Source organism: Hetaerina americana, unplaced genomic scaffold, assembly GCF_022747635.1.
Source record: "Hetaerina americana unplaced genomic scaffold, ioHetAmer1.1.p SCAF_77, whole genome shotgun sequence".
Classification (NCBI taxonomy): Eukaryota; Metazoa; Arthropoda; class Insecta; order Odonata; family Calopterygidae; genus Hetaerina; species Hetaerina americana.
This window is the reverse complement of record NW_027287394.1, coordinates 932,501-949,629: the sequence shown is the minus strand read 5'-3', so window position 1 is coordinate 949,629 and position 17,129 is coordinate 932,501. Positions and strand designations below refer to the sequence as shown.

The following is a 17,129-nucleotide window of genomic DNA, read 5'->3' as shown; positions in this document are numbered from 1 at the left end:
TGTTGGTCAATAACCGCAAATTAACCATCAGAGAAATAGCGGAGGACTTGAACATTGCCTATGGATCCGTCCAAGACATTGTGGTTAATGATTTGGGTTTCCGTCGTGTAGCAGCAAAGTTGGTGCCAAAAGACCTCAATTTCATGCAAAAAAGAGACCGTGTTGACGTCGCAAAAGACATGATTTGCGAGGCTGAATCCGATCCCACATTCATCAAAAGGATCATTACTGGAGACGAGACGTGGGTTTATGAGTAGGACACGCAATCCAGACATCAGGCAAGTGAATGGCGTTCACCAAATGAGCCGAGACCAAAAAAACCACGTCGTTTTCAGTCAAAAAAAGAAGGCAATGCTGACGGTTTTCATGCATTACAACGGTGTAGTGCATCATGAATTTTTGCCAGAAGGCCAGACAGTAAACAAAGAGTACTATTTGAGCGTTATGAGACGTTTGCGTGAAGCAATTCGCCGAAAGAGACCAGAAATGTTGGCAGAAAACTCGTGGATTTTGCACCATGATAACGCACCGTCGCACAGTGCTATCTATCATTATTCGCAATATTTTGACGAAAAATGCAACAAATACCATCCAACAGCCACCGAATTCACCTGATTTGGCTCCCTGTGACATCTTTCTGTTCAATCGAGTTAAAAAACCATTACGGGGAACGCGTTTTAGCAGCCGAGAGGAAGTAATGGAAAAATCGCAGGAAGCACTGATGGACATAACGAAAACCGAATATAAAAAATGTTTCGAAGACTGGATCAAGCGCTGGCATAAGTGTGTTGCAGTCGATGGGGATTACTTTGAAGGGGACAATATAGATTTAGATGAATAAACTTGTATTTTTAATTTTCTGAATAAATTCCGGGAACTTTTTGATCAAGGTAATATTCTAGAAGGATTCCTATAAATATTGATGGGAATTCCTCTCTCAGGAATGGTGTTAAATGCTTTTAAGTGTTCAATTTATTATTTTTTTCTAATGCCTCCTTCCTATCTTCATTTGAAGAAACATGTCAGTTGTGGATTCTAACAAGAGTTGAAGTAATTAGTGAGATAAAGTAGAGACTGAAGAATTTAAGATAAGAGATAATTCAAATGGATAATGAAGTTTTGGAGTGTTAATTGTTGAGGGCATGGTACTAGAAAGGAAGACCTCATTAAGCCAGAAGACCCAGTATTAAGCTCAACGGCAAGTGAAAATCAACACATAAGTAGGATATTAATAAAAGGGGGCATTTTCTTGAAACCATGTTAGAATTATGGTTTCTAAAGAAAATAGTATCCTGTAAAGTGGCAGATTTCTCTTTCTAGAGGCGTTTTTCTTTCAAAAACCACATTAGGAAGTTACAAGTTGCATTGCAATGGTGATTGAATGATATTTCCTGCTCTGCTCCTGTTAATTGAAATTGAATCAAAGTACTTGAAACAGGGGGATAGGATTTTTCTCCAAAACCTGTCTTAATGCTCTTTAAATAAATGAAGCAGCAAGAAGTTATTGTAAACCCCTACTTGCTGATCATGTAATGAAGGACCAAATGATCAGAAATTTAAAGTAAACCTTTGCCACATATTAAATATGACCCTGTTAATTTAGACTATTTTATCAATGATTATAAAGCCTCTTAGCATAAATACCATCGCTCTCCAAGTGGTACACTTAATTAGCCCCTAAGCCAAAAAAGGGATGAAAGAGCTAATCAAAAGTTAAATAATTCTACTTGTGTCTTTTTACAGTTAAAAAATGGTCCATAATAAACTTGTTCTACAAAGACTGGCAGTAAATGCTGCTCTCAATGTTAATTTCCTGAAAAGACTTCAAAAAAGTGTCATCAATATGAAAAACAAATTTCTGCTACCTGGAAACTCCATCATGACAATGTGACTTACCACAATGTTCTATGAGCCAAGCACAAGGTATCTCCTTGTAAATTCTGATGAAAGCAGTCGTGAATGAAACCCATTTTTTAATCATTGAATTTATTCAATCAGCTTTGACAAATATCTTTTCAGGGGTCCGCAAAAAAGTCTTCTAGGGAGCATATCAGTCATTGCCAAGTATTTAGAAATGATAGGTACAGGACCAAGCGGAATAATTTTAAGGAGAGGGAATTATAAGTTTTTGCACACAGGTTTTCAATAAATTACTATTGCACGTTTTAAATTACAATTGCAGGTCAGAGCTAGTCTTCAAGTACAAGCTAAAATATTGAATACAAAGAGGGTGACTATAATTCAAATGAAAGCACTTGGCCAATTGTTTTGCTGAAATTAATGACAGATGTCAGTATAACTGTGAGATTCCTAAGAAAGTACTTTCAAAATGACAGCTAGGGCCTTCTTATTGTTTTGGGGCTACCATTTTATTTGTTAAGTATATGTTTATACCTTTGAATAGTTTGAAGTTGACTTTGAGTAGATTGAGTTGCGTTATTCTCAACATGACTCATAATTTCCTCTGCTGTTATACACATATATTAGGGTGAGAACATGCCTATTAATATAATTTAGGTACCTTTTAATGCTCTTATCACAATCTTGAGCTTAAGAGGTACGATTTTGGAAGGTTCTCTAATAATGGGCAAAGAACCTGAAAACACAATAGTTTTAACCAAATCTACCTAATCATGGTAATATATTTAGTTAAACATTACTAATAAAGTTCACTTTATTGTTTTACGGTAAAAATTCCAAAGTTTAATTTCAATCATGAGTCTTAATGATATTATTAATTCCAGTACAGCATCACTTAAAAATAATTAAAATTTTTGGTTGTTGAGCAAGATTAAATAAAATATACTGTTATGTTTTAGCTAACATATTGTTTAAAAGGAAAATTTCAGCTCCACAACTACTGTTACCATAAATGTGGACCATATTGAAGCATAAGAAAAGACAAGATTATTTGAAAGTAAGGAAGAAGGCTACAGAAAAATGTGTAGGCACACCCAGATAAGGGTATCATCATTTCAAAGCCAGCCACCATCAGAGTAAAATGGTATAAAGCCAACAAATAGCCACATAATGAAATACAATACATATAAAAGTGATAATATTATACAATGTGTTTCAGGACAAGATGTAACAGAAAAGTTAAAATGTTTTATAAAGAAAACTTGTAAATTTCCGGTTTATATGCAATTGAAGATTTTGCATCTCCAGATAGATACAATTCATATTTAATAAGCAAAAAATTCCCAAACCTGAACACTTTAATAGCTTTAAAATATGACCAAAAGAGAGGTAGCTAACCATTTTTGTATGAACAAATATGCGGGATCATAGTGTAAAAAATTACACTTTAGCTCCTTTTAAGCCTTTATAAATGCTTCTAGAGATTTGAGAGAATTTATCAAGTGCCTTTTGAAAAACAGGCTTGTATTACAGGCAAATATCTTAATTACTTTCTGAACTTTAGTCCAAAACTCAGAGACTGATGTTGAACAAAAAACATAAAAGTTTATCAAAATAAAAAATTCCAACTGCCATTTTGAGTGGGTTTTTTTAATTTAACATTTTAATTTTTATTTAATCTGGTTCAAAACTATGTTTATTTTGTATCATAGGCTCCTTTCTCCAGGGTACTCTGTTGAAAAACCGATGTAAAAAAATGAGAATGAGCATACTCATTTCCATCCCCTAGTATTGGAATTTCCTTAATTGTTCTGACTAAGAAGGAAAAGTTTTTTATGCCTATATACACTGGTGAATGTGTAAAATTCATTATTCTAAAAAGGTAAGAATGCTGTTATCATTCATAATGCACTCGATGTGAACAAGGGCCCTGGACCAGATGGTATTCCACCGTCTGTTTTACGTTATTGTTGAGATATCCTTGTCGAACCCCTTACTTTTTTATTTAATTTTTCCTTGTGTCAGGGTATCTTTCCTGGTATACTAAAATTCAGTCATGTAGTTCCTATTTTTAAATCAGGGGTCAAAGAAGATGTAATGAATTAGAGACCTATTTCTATACAATCATTCATTGCTTAAGTATTTCAGCATCTTGTTCTGAACCATGTTAGTCCTATCTTTAAATCTGTCATTCTGAATGAGCAACATGGTTTTTATGCTGGTCGATCCACCACCACTTATTTGATTTCCTTTCAGAATTATGTTATAAAGGCATTTAATGTTGGTTTGCAAGTCGATGCCATATACATGGATTTTAGCAAGGCCTTTGATACAGTTGGTATTAATCATCTTATTAGTAAACTCTATGCTTATGGTATCTCTGGTAGATTGTTAAAATGGTTTGATTGCTACCTTCATGACAGGAAGCAGGTTGTAAAAATAAAATCATACCTTTCAAATACATTTAATGTCACTTCTGGGATCACATTTGGGTCCATTTCTGTTTAATGTATTCATAAATGACATTGCAAGTGCAATCCATCATGTACAGTTTCTCCTATTTGGGGATGATTTAAAACTATACTTAAAAATTAAATCCTTAACTGATTGCCATGTATTGCAAAATAGCATAAATCAATTAACAAACTGGTGTTCTTACAATGTCTTGGAACTCAATATCAAAAATTGTAGCTGTATGTCATTCTATAGAAATAACACTCCTGTTTCATTCAAGTATTGCATCATGAATACACCTCTTGACCAAACTATCGAGATCAAGGATCTGGGCATTATATTTACTCATTCAATGACTTTTGACAAACATATTGATAGTAGTGTTAAAAGAGCTAATAAAATGTTGGGGTTCATCACCCGATTCACCATAGATATTTTTCATGTAACTTGCATCAAATCACTATTCACCATGCTTGTGTTACCAATTTTGGAACATGGCTGCATTGTGTGGTCACCATTTTATGAGTATCATATTAATAGGCTTTAAAAGGTTCAAAGATGCTTTATTAGGCTATGCATGTGCAAACTTGGTGTTGACATGTACAATATTTCATACCCGGATGCATACAAGAACCTGGGGATCTCAGTTTAAGATTCCCGGCGCATCTTGGCAGATATGATGTTCCTACACAAATTGTTGAATAATAGCGTGTCCAGTCCTGAACTTTTGGAATTAATCTCTTTACAAACGCCTTCTTATCCTACCAGGAGCAAGATATTATTTCACAGAGAATTTTATAGACGCAACTATATGTACCACAGCCCAATAGCTAGAATTCTGAGGGAAGGAAATGAACTTCCTCCTGAAATTGATTTCTTCACTATGAATGCTTTGCAGTTTAAGCGATGTTTGAGATACAATTTGTAATTGTGAAGAAATTTCTTTTTATAATATATATATATATTCTTAAATTTAAAAGGGTAATTGCCCGTGTATGAGCAATACATGTATGTATGTATGTTGTGCAATAAATAAATAAATTATGAAATGCTCAGGGGTTTGTTACAGTCACATTTAAAAAAATTAGGTTTTTGGAGAAATAACTATTCCTGCAGTACCGTTTTTTAAATCAAAGATGTCTAAAAATTAAAATTTTTAAATTGGGAAAACTTTCTAATAAAGTGTTCTAATTATGAGTTGACTCCGTGTGGCTTTTTAAATCCCTTTGGGTGCATTTTTAATTAGATACCTGAGAAGAGGTTACAGATTAATGCATACATATTTGTAGACCGCATTCAAAATGACCTTCACGACCATTCCTTGTGATATTTGGAATTCACCTTTTTTCTTAATATGCATGCATAATTTTTAAGTCATCACATTCATCCAGTATATTTTGAGGAGTATCTTTGACAAAAACATATTCTAGTGCTACAGCAAGGAAAGTTAAACCTTGTGCTGCTGTCAAATTTCAGTGAGAGAATGAAGAGGCATGAATATAAGGGATAAGTTTAAAAGTTCTCAACTTGACACAGGAATGGTATTCCAATCAGAGATATATTTATGCTTCTGGGTGCATGTGTGTTTAATTTGTAAGCAGAGTTCCAAATGGTTCTGCAAAATAGTTCCTGTAAACAAATTGTGGCATTAAATGATTTCTGATTAAAATGAAGAACTTGAATTTATTTCTGTAATAAAATTCTTCATTATAGAGGGATTAATATGAAATTCATATGAAGTTTACAAAAGTAGAGAGGGACTCATTTAATTTCAGCCGACCAAAACTGAGTTGCTGAATTTTCAACAGGGTCCAAAATCTCTTGGAGATGACCTCCCAGAAGGATAGCCATCAAGTGCTACTATACAGAAAAATATCAAAAAAAGATACAAAACATCATGTATGACATTAAGCCACCAAAGGGGCATGAGATACCTCATATGATGAGGATAGCAAAAGAAAAGTTGCAAATTAACTTGCAGTAAGGAATATGGTTGGGTAAGCTCTGGGCAAGATGAGTGCTGCATTTGTTAAAAGCCCTTTAAAAGCAATTTTCCCAGCAAAGTTTATTGTAAATTTCAGAAGTTACCAACACATTTAACCTTGCCACTCAGTGCCAAAGAAACCAAAGTGAAAGGCATATGTTTTGGCAAATTGCAAACATATCCAAACCCATGCATTTCAATCCCAGAATACCAACAATTTCATTTATATTTCCAACGAAGGGGCATTTCTCCAAAAGAAGCAAGAGAATTTCAGATAATTAAGTTTGAAATGTTTGGATGAGTAAAACTTCCTTCATAGACCCCATATTTTGCTCCTTAAACAGTGTGCTCTGGACTGAAATACCTTAAAGCCTCCTTATCTGGAGGGAAAATTCCACAAATTGTAACAGCATTCCAATCTTTATTTATATATAGAAAAAGATACTTAAAACTCTTAACTTCCCAATTCACTGTTTCAAAGACAACGTCAGCAACACAGTCCCAATAATGATCACTTAGAACTAGGGAATTCCCTTGCAGCTTTTCAGGAATAAAAAACAAAGTAACCAATGCAGATATACCTCAACTTCGTTTGAACTTAATATTGTGCAATTCAAAATTGATCCCTAAGAGATTTAATAATATTCAAATGAAAGATAGTGAATTAAAATTTTTCTTAACTGTTAATTTTTATTCAAAGAAGTTACACAAAACAGGAGAATGATGTTACCATTTTAAAAACTTGAAATAATATTATTATGATGGTCCTTGGTAGTGATATAATTATTTGAAAGAGTTTATGATCATTAAATAATGGTCATTAACAAAATTATGCACGTCATTCATACATTGCCTCTGTACTTCTTGGAAGAAGGATTTGTTTAATTCGAGCTCTTTAGTTTTTTACTAGTTTCTAAGCCTTCCTGTATTCAATGATGATGCACGGTTAATATTCTGACAAACATGTCACACTCATTTCTGCTTTCAAATGAATGTGGCTGAGAATGAGGCTCCAGTTAGGAGCATGAGTGAATGACTTTGAATATAATTTACATTGCTCCCTGATCATTTTGCAGTGTGTGACTTCATGTGTGACTTGAGATTATTCTTCTGAATGAATGCTTTAGAACATACGTTGCACCGGTGTGATTTTTCTGCAGTGTGTGTCATCATGTGACTCTTTAAATGACCTTTCTGAGCAAAGGCTCTCGAGCATATGTCGCACTTGTGGCTCTTTTCTCCAGTGTGTGTCAACAAGTGCTTCTTAAAATTACTACTATGTGCAAATGTTCTTGGGCACATCTCACACTTGTGCCTCTTTTCGCCAGTGTGTGTCGACAAGTGAATTTTTAGATTACCTTTCTGAGCAAATCCTTTAGAACAGATGCTGCACTGGTATGGCTTCTCACCAGTATGTGTTAACAAGTGCCTTTTTAGATCAATATTCTGAGTAAATGCTCTGGAGCATATCATGCACTTGTGGCTCTTTTCACCCGTGTGTGTCAACAAGTGCCTTTTTAGATAATAATAATGAGTAAATGCTCTTGAGCATATCTCACACTTGTGTCTCCTTTGACCAGTGTGCATCAACAAGTGCCTTTTTAGATTACTATTCCGAGTAAATGCTCTTGAGCATATTTCACATCTATGTGGCCTTTCTTCAGCATGTGACAAAATGTGCCTTTTTATCTGCATCTTTTGAAAAAAACCTTTCAAACATATTGCACATTTAAACGGTCTTTCTGCAGTATGTGAAGACTTGTGGATTATGAGTTTACTCAAAAATTGGAAGTTTTTGGTGCAGAATTCACATTGGTAATTTTTTTTCACAGCATGCACCAAGTTGATGTGACTTGCAAGGTCATTTTTACTGTCAAATGCCTTTGAGCAAGAGTCACAATTGAATTGTGGGTCCTTCCTAACATGCACACGCAAGACATGATCTTTGAGAAGGTCCCTTTGTGCAAATTCCTTGTAGCAAATTTGACAAGCATGCAATAAAATGCCTCCTGCATCCTTCCCTGCAACATCTTGTTTCTTGTAATTATCTGAAAGATTTGAAGAAAAGGAATCTTATTAATGAAAAATTATGTACCTGCAATGCTGAAAATATTTGTACTCAATACAAAAAGGTAAGCAGAATATAACAGCTTCTATAATACCTTTTCAGAAGAATTTTGCCAGGAAATTGTTTTCTTGAGTTTTTACAATCAAATAATCCATTGAAGTTCTATTTTAAATAAGCAAATCTAAAATACATATACCTGTTGCTCCATTCCCTGATTTTATGAAATCATGTTTAAGAATTATTTTCATGTTCCATTAAAATTATTTCATCTAATTGCTGATTTAAAACTTTTAACACCAAGCAATTCAAATTATGACCCTTGCACAAGAGTTCACCAATTTACTAAACTAATGGCTTGTTTCAACCAACATGCACATTCCATGAGCACCTAATTGTTGACTTTAAAAAGTAAATATTAAAAGTAGCAAACTTTTGTATCAAATTCTGTCAATAAAAGAGGACTAAACATATTTATACTATGTTACTTTTTAGTTTACTAATATTTGGCTTTCAAGTGTTATTCATGAGCAAAGGTTATGACACACAGAGAATGTACAAAGATTAAGAGGAGAACAGAGAGAGAAGCAGTAAAATGAATATAGTTTTCTGGTGGTAAATTAACTTATAAACAAAAAAATTATCAAGAGAAAGGGTTCAATGCCATCATGCTTGAGATTTCCACTAATGTTTACTTGGCATGTACAAATGCCTAGAAAAATAAATTTGTAAAATAATTTTGAGAAGGAATAAGAATATTCCCTGTATTAAAAGAATGGAATATGAGAAAAGACAAATGTTTAAAGAAAGGAAATTCATTTCCTAGGGAATAGATAATCAAATGAAATTAACTCTGCGTGGCTGTTTTTTACCAAAAGCACAAAGTCCCACAATAGAAGTTAAACTACTAAAATTTCAAAATGTAAAATAGGAACTAGAAGAATGACAATCTTTATTATATAATAAAACCATCAATTCATTCATGGACCAAAAACTAATCAGGTAAAATGGTCAATTTAGTGAGTGATAAAGTTATTCACCTGAAATAATATGTTTAATACTTAATTTATTTATTGCTTCTATTTAACTATGTATAATTACTATAAGTATGGCAATCTCTGATTTCCAACTGAAACATACGGTGCCCTTAAAATTACTTTTATTTATAATTTTGATATAATTTATCCAAAAAAAAGACCTTTCACATTTTCTGGCATAACTTTTCCTATAGTGGTCCTTTAGATTGCTAAAATTTTTAACAACATACATATTTTACACAGGAAATTAAAGAAAGAAAATAAAATCCCTACTTTAACTTTTCTCTCAAAAAAACAACTAAAAACATATTTATGACTTAAAAAGAATTTTTTACCAGGTATATCGTCAGAAAACAAATTTTATGATGCTTCTTTCAAACAAAAGAAAAGTATCAGTGTATAATATGTGACAATTCTTTTGGGTTTAAGAGAAAACTATAATGAACCAAGTTATTATTACCAAATTAAAGTGTCACTAAAAGTTATGCTGAACAGCTATTGCTAGCTGCTTGCTAGCTTTTCACAAGATCAATTATTAAGCACTTCTGTGTCATGACTATTTCAAATGGTGCTTTAATAAAAAATAAGAATTAAATAGTATGATCTTGTTTTAATCATGGCCAGATAATTCTGACCCAATTACATGCACTAAAATAATTTTAAAGAATAAATTACATTTACTTTAATATTCTTTTTCTTGGTATTTTTAATATTTCACCATCTAGCAATGAAATAAATATAGGTCCAATTGGCAAAATTACAACCTCCGAGTCAACAAGATAAGTGTATATTAAACCATGCCAAAATAACTCATTAGGACCTAAGAATTAATAATATGTTAGTAGTTACTAAACCTACTTTTGGCTGCAAAAATATCTATCACCCAAACATTACCATAGTGAGAATAATATTTTTGATTTTTGTGACTTCATGTTATGTTATTATTTGGCTTTCTGGTTCAATTATGAAATTGGGAATTATGGAAAGATTAGGACTAATTCCGGGCTGAAATATCTCTTGAATTCGAGAAATGAAATATAATATATTAAGGTGCAAACTTTTTAAAAAGTCAATTATATCTCATAAGGACTTTGATAAGGACTAGGAGGTTAATTCCCAAAAAAAACCAGAACCTAAATAAGCAAAGAGGATATATAAAATAAAGAATACAAGCCATTTCTATAAAATGACAATATCTGAAACTATTGTGTTATACACAAGAAAAAATTACATTATTAAGGAATAATAAACAAAACTAAGGAAATACTGAAACTGCAAATTTTGGATCTGAACAATTAATAAACTAATGGCATTGACAACTATGGCATGATAATAAGGCTGTTCTTAAACAAAAGGCTTCAGACTTTTTTAATAGAAAATGGTTAATTTTTTGTGTGAATGCACTTACAGGGTCAGTATAATAGGCATAAGGACTGGCTTGTTTTAGCCCAAATAGAGCATTTGATAGGTGTCTGACTTGTAGGCTTAGTAGAAGATATCCCCAAAAATAATAAATATTAGTTTAGTTGGCTCTGTGCATGTATTGAGAAAGATGGTGGATATTAGTTATGACTGATTTTTTTGTTTTCATGCAAGCAATGAGTGCATATGGGAGCAATGCTCTAGTTCAAGATTTTAAATTTGTAGACCTGGGACTAATAAAACAGGCTTATCCAGATAATGTCTTAAGCCAGAGAAGTTTTTGAGTGGCACAAAATATTAAAGGAAGGGGGACAACTTGTTAAAGATAAGGGCCACGTAAGACACCTGACAACCCCTCCAACTGATTATCAGGTATCAAAAATAAAACTGTTTTTCACTCTGATATGCATTTAATAACCTCCCTTATTAGTAAAGAATCCAGCCATTTTGGTGGAACCAACATTAACAGTTTCATGAGGATCTTGTATTAAAGGAGGTATGTGAAAAGTTGGTGGCAAAAGTCTTGAGCAAGGAACAAAAATATAAAGAAGCTTCTGACATAATTTGCCATTGCGATGCTCTTAAAAGCACTGACCTGGCTCTACTGTCCCTTTTCTTGTTTTTGAAATAAAAAGATAGAAAAAAGATATCAATTATTCTCCAATCTAACATTTCAAGTACTGATGATAAATGCTGAAACAATATTCCAGAAAATGATTTTCAGTAGACTTTTGACAAGTGGCAGATAAACCAACTAGGTATATTAATGCAGGATGAGCATATTCTCAATTTATTTATGTAGCTGTGAGGATAACATCATTGTCTTTTGATTTTTATAGCCAACAATTATACTTATTGTATGGATCCTGCTTAATTTTAAACCCAAAATCCCTAAAGAGAATAGTTAATGGTTAAATATTCAAAACAAAATAATTGGAATACCTTTTGAAAAAGTTTTACTACAAGTTAAGACCATAGTAAATAAACCTGGAGTTAAATTGATCAGTGTACTAAAACCTTGATGAGGGAAACTTCAAAACTGAGCTAGAATAATCAACAATTTCAATTACAATCTTGGTCAAAAGGGGTAAAGATCCTTGACTGTTAGTATGAAATGTAAATAAGGCAACCATGGAATATTTAAAGTTCAACATATGTATCAGATTGGTACTCAAATTATTAAAGTTTGAAAACAAGAGGGACTTAGAAAATAACAACCTGCAGTAGTGAAATGAAATCTATTATATGCAGTTTATTTTATTTATTTTTAGGATTTTTGCCCTGTCAATGGCTGCAAAAGAGCATTTTATTTTGCAACATATTCTGTTTCAGTTGTTCTCAAAATCATAAACAAAAGGAAAGAGAATAAGGCAATCAATAACTTAGAGGATGATCAGTTTGGATAAAGGAAGGCGGGAGGTACATGTTATGCCATTGCAGTAATGAGATTATTAATCAAAAGGAATAATGAACATACCCAGGAGTTATTTGCCTGTTTCTTAGATTTTGAAAAAGCTTTGGATAGAGAAAATTGGGAAAAAGTAATGACTATAATGGAGAAAAAAGGAATAGATTGGAGGGAAATACGGCTAATGTGCAACCTATTCATGTCCCAGACTGCTCAGGTGCAAGTTGGGAATGAGGAGTCCAGATGGGCAGTGTTAGAAAGAGGTGTAAGGCATGGTTGTCCATTATCACCATTGCTGTTCAACATGTATGCAGAGGAAATGAATAAAGAGGCATGGGAAGAACTGGAGGTAGGAATGAAAGTGGGCTGATGACCAAACTTTGTTAGTCAGTCAGCCATGGGGCTGCAAGCATTGCTTAGTGAATTGGCAATTCAGTACAACAGGTTGGGATAAGAATCAATATTGATAAAACAAAAAATATGCAATTTTCTAGGATGAAAAAGGCTAAGCTTAACATTAAATAGGATGGCAAAAACTAGAGCTGGAAATACAGTTTAGGTATCTCAGTATTGATTGGACCAACACAGCAAAAGTAATAGGGACATAAGGATAGGAATTGCATTAGGTGAAGGGATGTTGAGCAAGGACATTATGAAAAGACTCTTTAGGAAACTTTGATATGGAGGATAGCAATATACAGTGCAGAAACGTGGTCATTGAAACAGGAGGATAGACATTGCCTGAAGGATTTTTAAATGTGGGTGTGGAGAAGAATGGAGAGGGTAAAATGGATAAAGAAGAAAATAAATGAGGAAGTGCTTGGTAAAGTGGGCAAAGAAAGATGTTTGCTGGGAGATATCTTATGAAGGGAGGAAAAGTTGCTGAAGGGATTACTGACTTGCAGCCGGATGTTGAAGACTAATGGAGGGTAGAATGTTAGGCAAATAAGGAAAGGGAAGGATCAGAATAGGGATGTTAGACTGGATGATGAGAGGAAGAAAGTACTCAGAGCTGAAGAGGGACCTGATATAGCATAGGATGTGGTGTTTTGCTAGGGGTCACAAATTATTTAATTAATATTTATGTCTTACCATAAACCTACATTGACCAGTAGATTACCTGATAATAATAATTCTGTTACAAATTTATTCTGTTTTAAATATTAAACCATCAATTTTTGTAATTAGTCATAACATTGTATTTGACCTTTTAGGTATTTTCAAAATATTGAAAATGCAAAAGGAAGACAGCAGAGTCTCCAGCTCCTCTCACCTTGTGTCTTCAACTGTTCCAATGTAACTCCACCCGTCTCCTGCAAAGTATCATCATCACATTCTTCCTTATTGTCTACTTCTTCATCAGAGAATAAATGCAATTCTAAGTCTTCTAAATCATCCTGAAAAATACCAACATAACCAATGTAGATTGCATCCATGTAAAACATTAATAGAATGCCCAAAAAACTTTTAAACCTAACCTATAAAATTATACAAGGTTTACAATTTAACATTCCAATCTAAATTAATAATTTTAGCATGCATTTATACAGAATATTTGTCTTTTCAATTTCTTCAAAAGCATTAACATCATTCATTGAACCTTCTAACATCAAATGATATTGCCATTGTTTCAATTCAAGTTTAGAGAAGGTAAATTATAGGAGAGCTTACTGTTACAATGTAAGTAATCCTTTGATATCCATGGATTAAAAACATAAAATGAAAATATTTAAATACTCTTAACAAGAAAATGCCTCAACATTATTAATAATAGTTTTGGTCCACCAATGAAATTAAATAACACATGTAATACAGAGAATAGGTCTGGTAGCTTATTTTTCTCATAGCAATAAGCTTCTTTAACAAACTATAAGAAGTCATCACATTGTCTAATTGGAATCATGATCTTGTTCAAGAATACAACCAGCTCATTTTGAACTTAGCAAGCCCCAATTTATCACCAAAGAACACTATCTAAAGCTCCACTCATATATCATGATACTTATGGCAAGGATATCCATTTTTATTTATTTTGACAGATGGTCAAAATTTCAAAATAAATTTATCAGGAACAAACATCTTGGGAGCTAATTTCTTCAAGGTACTCTGGTACTTAAATCATTTGGAAGTCCTTCATTTTCTTAAATACAGAACATTTGATACTGTTAATAGTTGATTTGCATGAAAGTATTTTTCAATAAAGTTATTAAAGATTTTTATACATCAGTCTTTGCATTTAAAGAAGGATTTAGCCATGAAGAACCACATGGAAGGCCATTTCATCTAATAACACTACCTTAGATTGAAAAGCCCTGCACCCAGGATATAACATAATGTTTAATGTTATGAAAGAGCGTTCGTTATGAAAGCAATGCATAATAGCTTTCTTTCCTTACCTGAATCTCAACTTCTTCACAGTTATCATCATCCATCAAATCCACATTAGTGTTGGCTGAACAATTGTCCTCTTTCTCAATTGATGACTTTTGTACTGAATGGTTAATTCCTTTCATTGAACTTCTCAACGCCATCAAATTTCTTCTTTTATCATTCACCAAATCAACACCCTGGCTCTCTGAATCCTTCTGAAGGCTTGGGAGCACACACAGCTCCTAAATAAACATAAATAATCAAAATCAACACCAAGATGTTTGATAAGTAAATATAAAGTTCACCTAACAATAAGCCCCATATTGGTATTACTTAAAATTATACGAGGGTCATCCGGAAAGTAGTACCCGTTCGTGAAATAAAGACACAAAAGTAAATATTAACAAACATAAAAAAATTTATTTGAAAGAGGATACTTTAAACTACTTCTCAACATAATCTCCAAGCAAATTAAGGCATTTGTCATAACGTGTGACAAGTTTCTGTATTCCTGCTGCATAGTCCTTCGCCTCCAGCTCATTGAGATACGCGAGGGACCCATCTTGCACAAATTTTTGCATAATGCAGATGGTGTTTAACAATTTCATGAACAATTGTTCGAGAAACATTGGGAAAATGCTCACAGATGTCATCAATTGTGACGCGCCGATCGTTCCTCACGAATTCGTCAACTGAGCTCACCAGTTGGTCTGTAATGACAGACGGTCTCCCGGAACGCTCATCGTCGTGTGTGTTCCCCCTCCCCATGTTGAAGTTGCGACACCACCGCCGAACAGACGACTCGTCCATTACATTGTCTCCATACACCTCCTTTAATTGGCGATGAATATCACATGGGCGAACGTTTCTTGCATTGAGGAATTTAATCACTGCCCTCACTTCACAACTGGCGGCGTTCTCAATTTTTTTAAACATTGTAAACAATCACAGAAACAACACAGGCAATGCTAGCGTCACGCAACTTGGCTCAGAGAAGGCAGACAAGGCACTGAAGCTATCTGACCTCGTCCAGCGGCTACTCGCATCATCAGCACTTCATGCGGCACGAACGGGTACTACTTTCCGGATGAACCTCGTAATATTCATAGACATATCATAGAAAGAAAAGATAATATACTTTCCCTAGGTTAACTATTGTTTCTGAATGAGAAATTTTGTGCATCATTTACGTTTGCATAGAAATAGCAAACTTTGAATGATACTCAGAAATATTTGCTAGGCCATCAAAACCAGGAAATATGGCCATTTCAACTGTATAGCCATTTGTCAAATTATCTAAAAGGTTTTATTTTAATCTATAACATTAATGGGAAGGGAATATAAGCAAAAATTGGATAATTAAAATGATTATAGACAAATAAGACTTTTTTCTAACACGATATATCAAAAAATTAACTTTCAGGTTTGAAATATTCACATCTAAGGTAAGGTCACTGTTTTTCCTTCATCTTAATTTGTCCAGGCATGGAACTCATTTCCATGTGCAAAATATTAGTGATCTGCTAAATTCTGAACCAATAGGTACTGGTCAATTTGACGGTGGGTTATGTTGGTTGGCAACATGACAGTGCACACCTTTATTAAAAAAATTTGCTAACATTAAAGACTGTAATAGTTTTATCTGCAATATTTTATAGGTTAATATAAACAGAGTAAGGTCTGCAGTTATGGCCTTCTGCAACATTTAAAAAAAGATAACAGTTAAGAATGCAATTAAAAAACATGAAAATTAAGTAAAATGATTGAATATTCTTCCTAATTAATAAGATTTCCATCAGGCAATTTAAGATTGAAAGAAGTATCCGTCATTTAATTTTATGCTTAGGACGTGGTCATTCAGAACTTTGTACCTGAGGAAGGAACTGCATTTTACATTTTTTCACCTTAAAGTGCTGAATGGGCTAAGAAAATGTGTCAACAAGGTTAAGAAAACCAACAGAAAATTCATGAAATTATATTTAAAAAAACATTTATGACACCTCAAATTAGCCTTACCATGTCACCTATTACTGTTCCTTCAAAATGAAAACTCTTAAAAAGACATTTTAATATGGTTCTTCAATGCCAAACAAATATCCGTTCTATTTTAAGGTATTCACCAGTTGAAAAATGAAGCATTTGCAATAACAGCACATATATCACCAAAATAATTAGGTTATATTGGTGCCATTATGGTTAGAATGGTTCTTAAATACCTCAGAAGTCCCTTCTTGATTCTCTTCACTGTTAACCAAATCCCTATGCCTGGCTGGAATTTCAACAGTCTCCTGCTGTTCAACTGCTATTTTATCCATGTCTACAATCGTCTGCAAAGTTAGTTAAATGGTGAGAAAACAGTAAAAATAAATGATTTTAGGTATAATTTAAGGATTTTATTATTTTCTTAGTATATATGGAATTCAAAATTAATTAAAAGTGCTTTTTTCCTAAAGTATGATGCATTTGGTATTAAATTTTCAATATTTAACTTAAACAACTATTTTTTATGTATAACATCACTAGGTATCA

General features: G+C 33.2%; 1 protein-coding gene across 1 annotated transcript; it reads right to left on the bottom strand.

The window, feature by feature from the left end:
• Positions 1-6,634: 6,634 nt before the first annotated feature.
• LOC139697456 (uncharacterized) lies at positions 6,635-14,922 on the bottom strand. Its single transcript, XM_071596179.1, has 5 exons — positions 14,911-14,922; positions 14,627-14,842; positions 13,504-13,627; positions 8,305-8,346; positions 6,635-6,678 (listed from the first exon to the last, which is right to left on the bottom strand). The coding sequence occupies exons 1-5, from the start codon at positions 14,920-14,922 to the stop codon at positions 6,635-6,637; spliced, it is 438 nt and encodes a 145-aa protein (XP_071452280.1).
• Between the last annotated feature and the right edge of the window lie 2,207 nt (positions 14,923-17,129).

Coding starts and splice junctions, on each gene's coding strand:
- LOC139697456 (XM_071596179.1), bottom strand. Junction 13,628..14,626: donor GTGAAGAAGTTGAGATTCAG/GTAAGGAAAGAA, acceptor GGTATTTTTCAG/GATGATTTAGAAGACTTAGA. Junction 8,347..13,503: donor GGAACAGTTGAAGACACAAG/GTGAGAGGAGCT, acceptor CAAATCTTTCAG/ATAATTACAAGAAACAAGAT.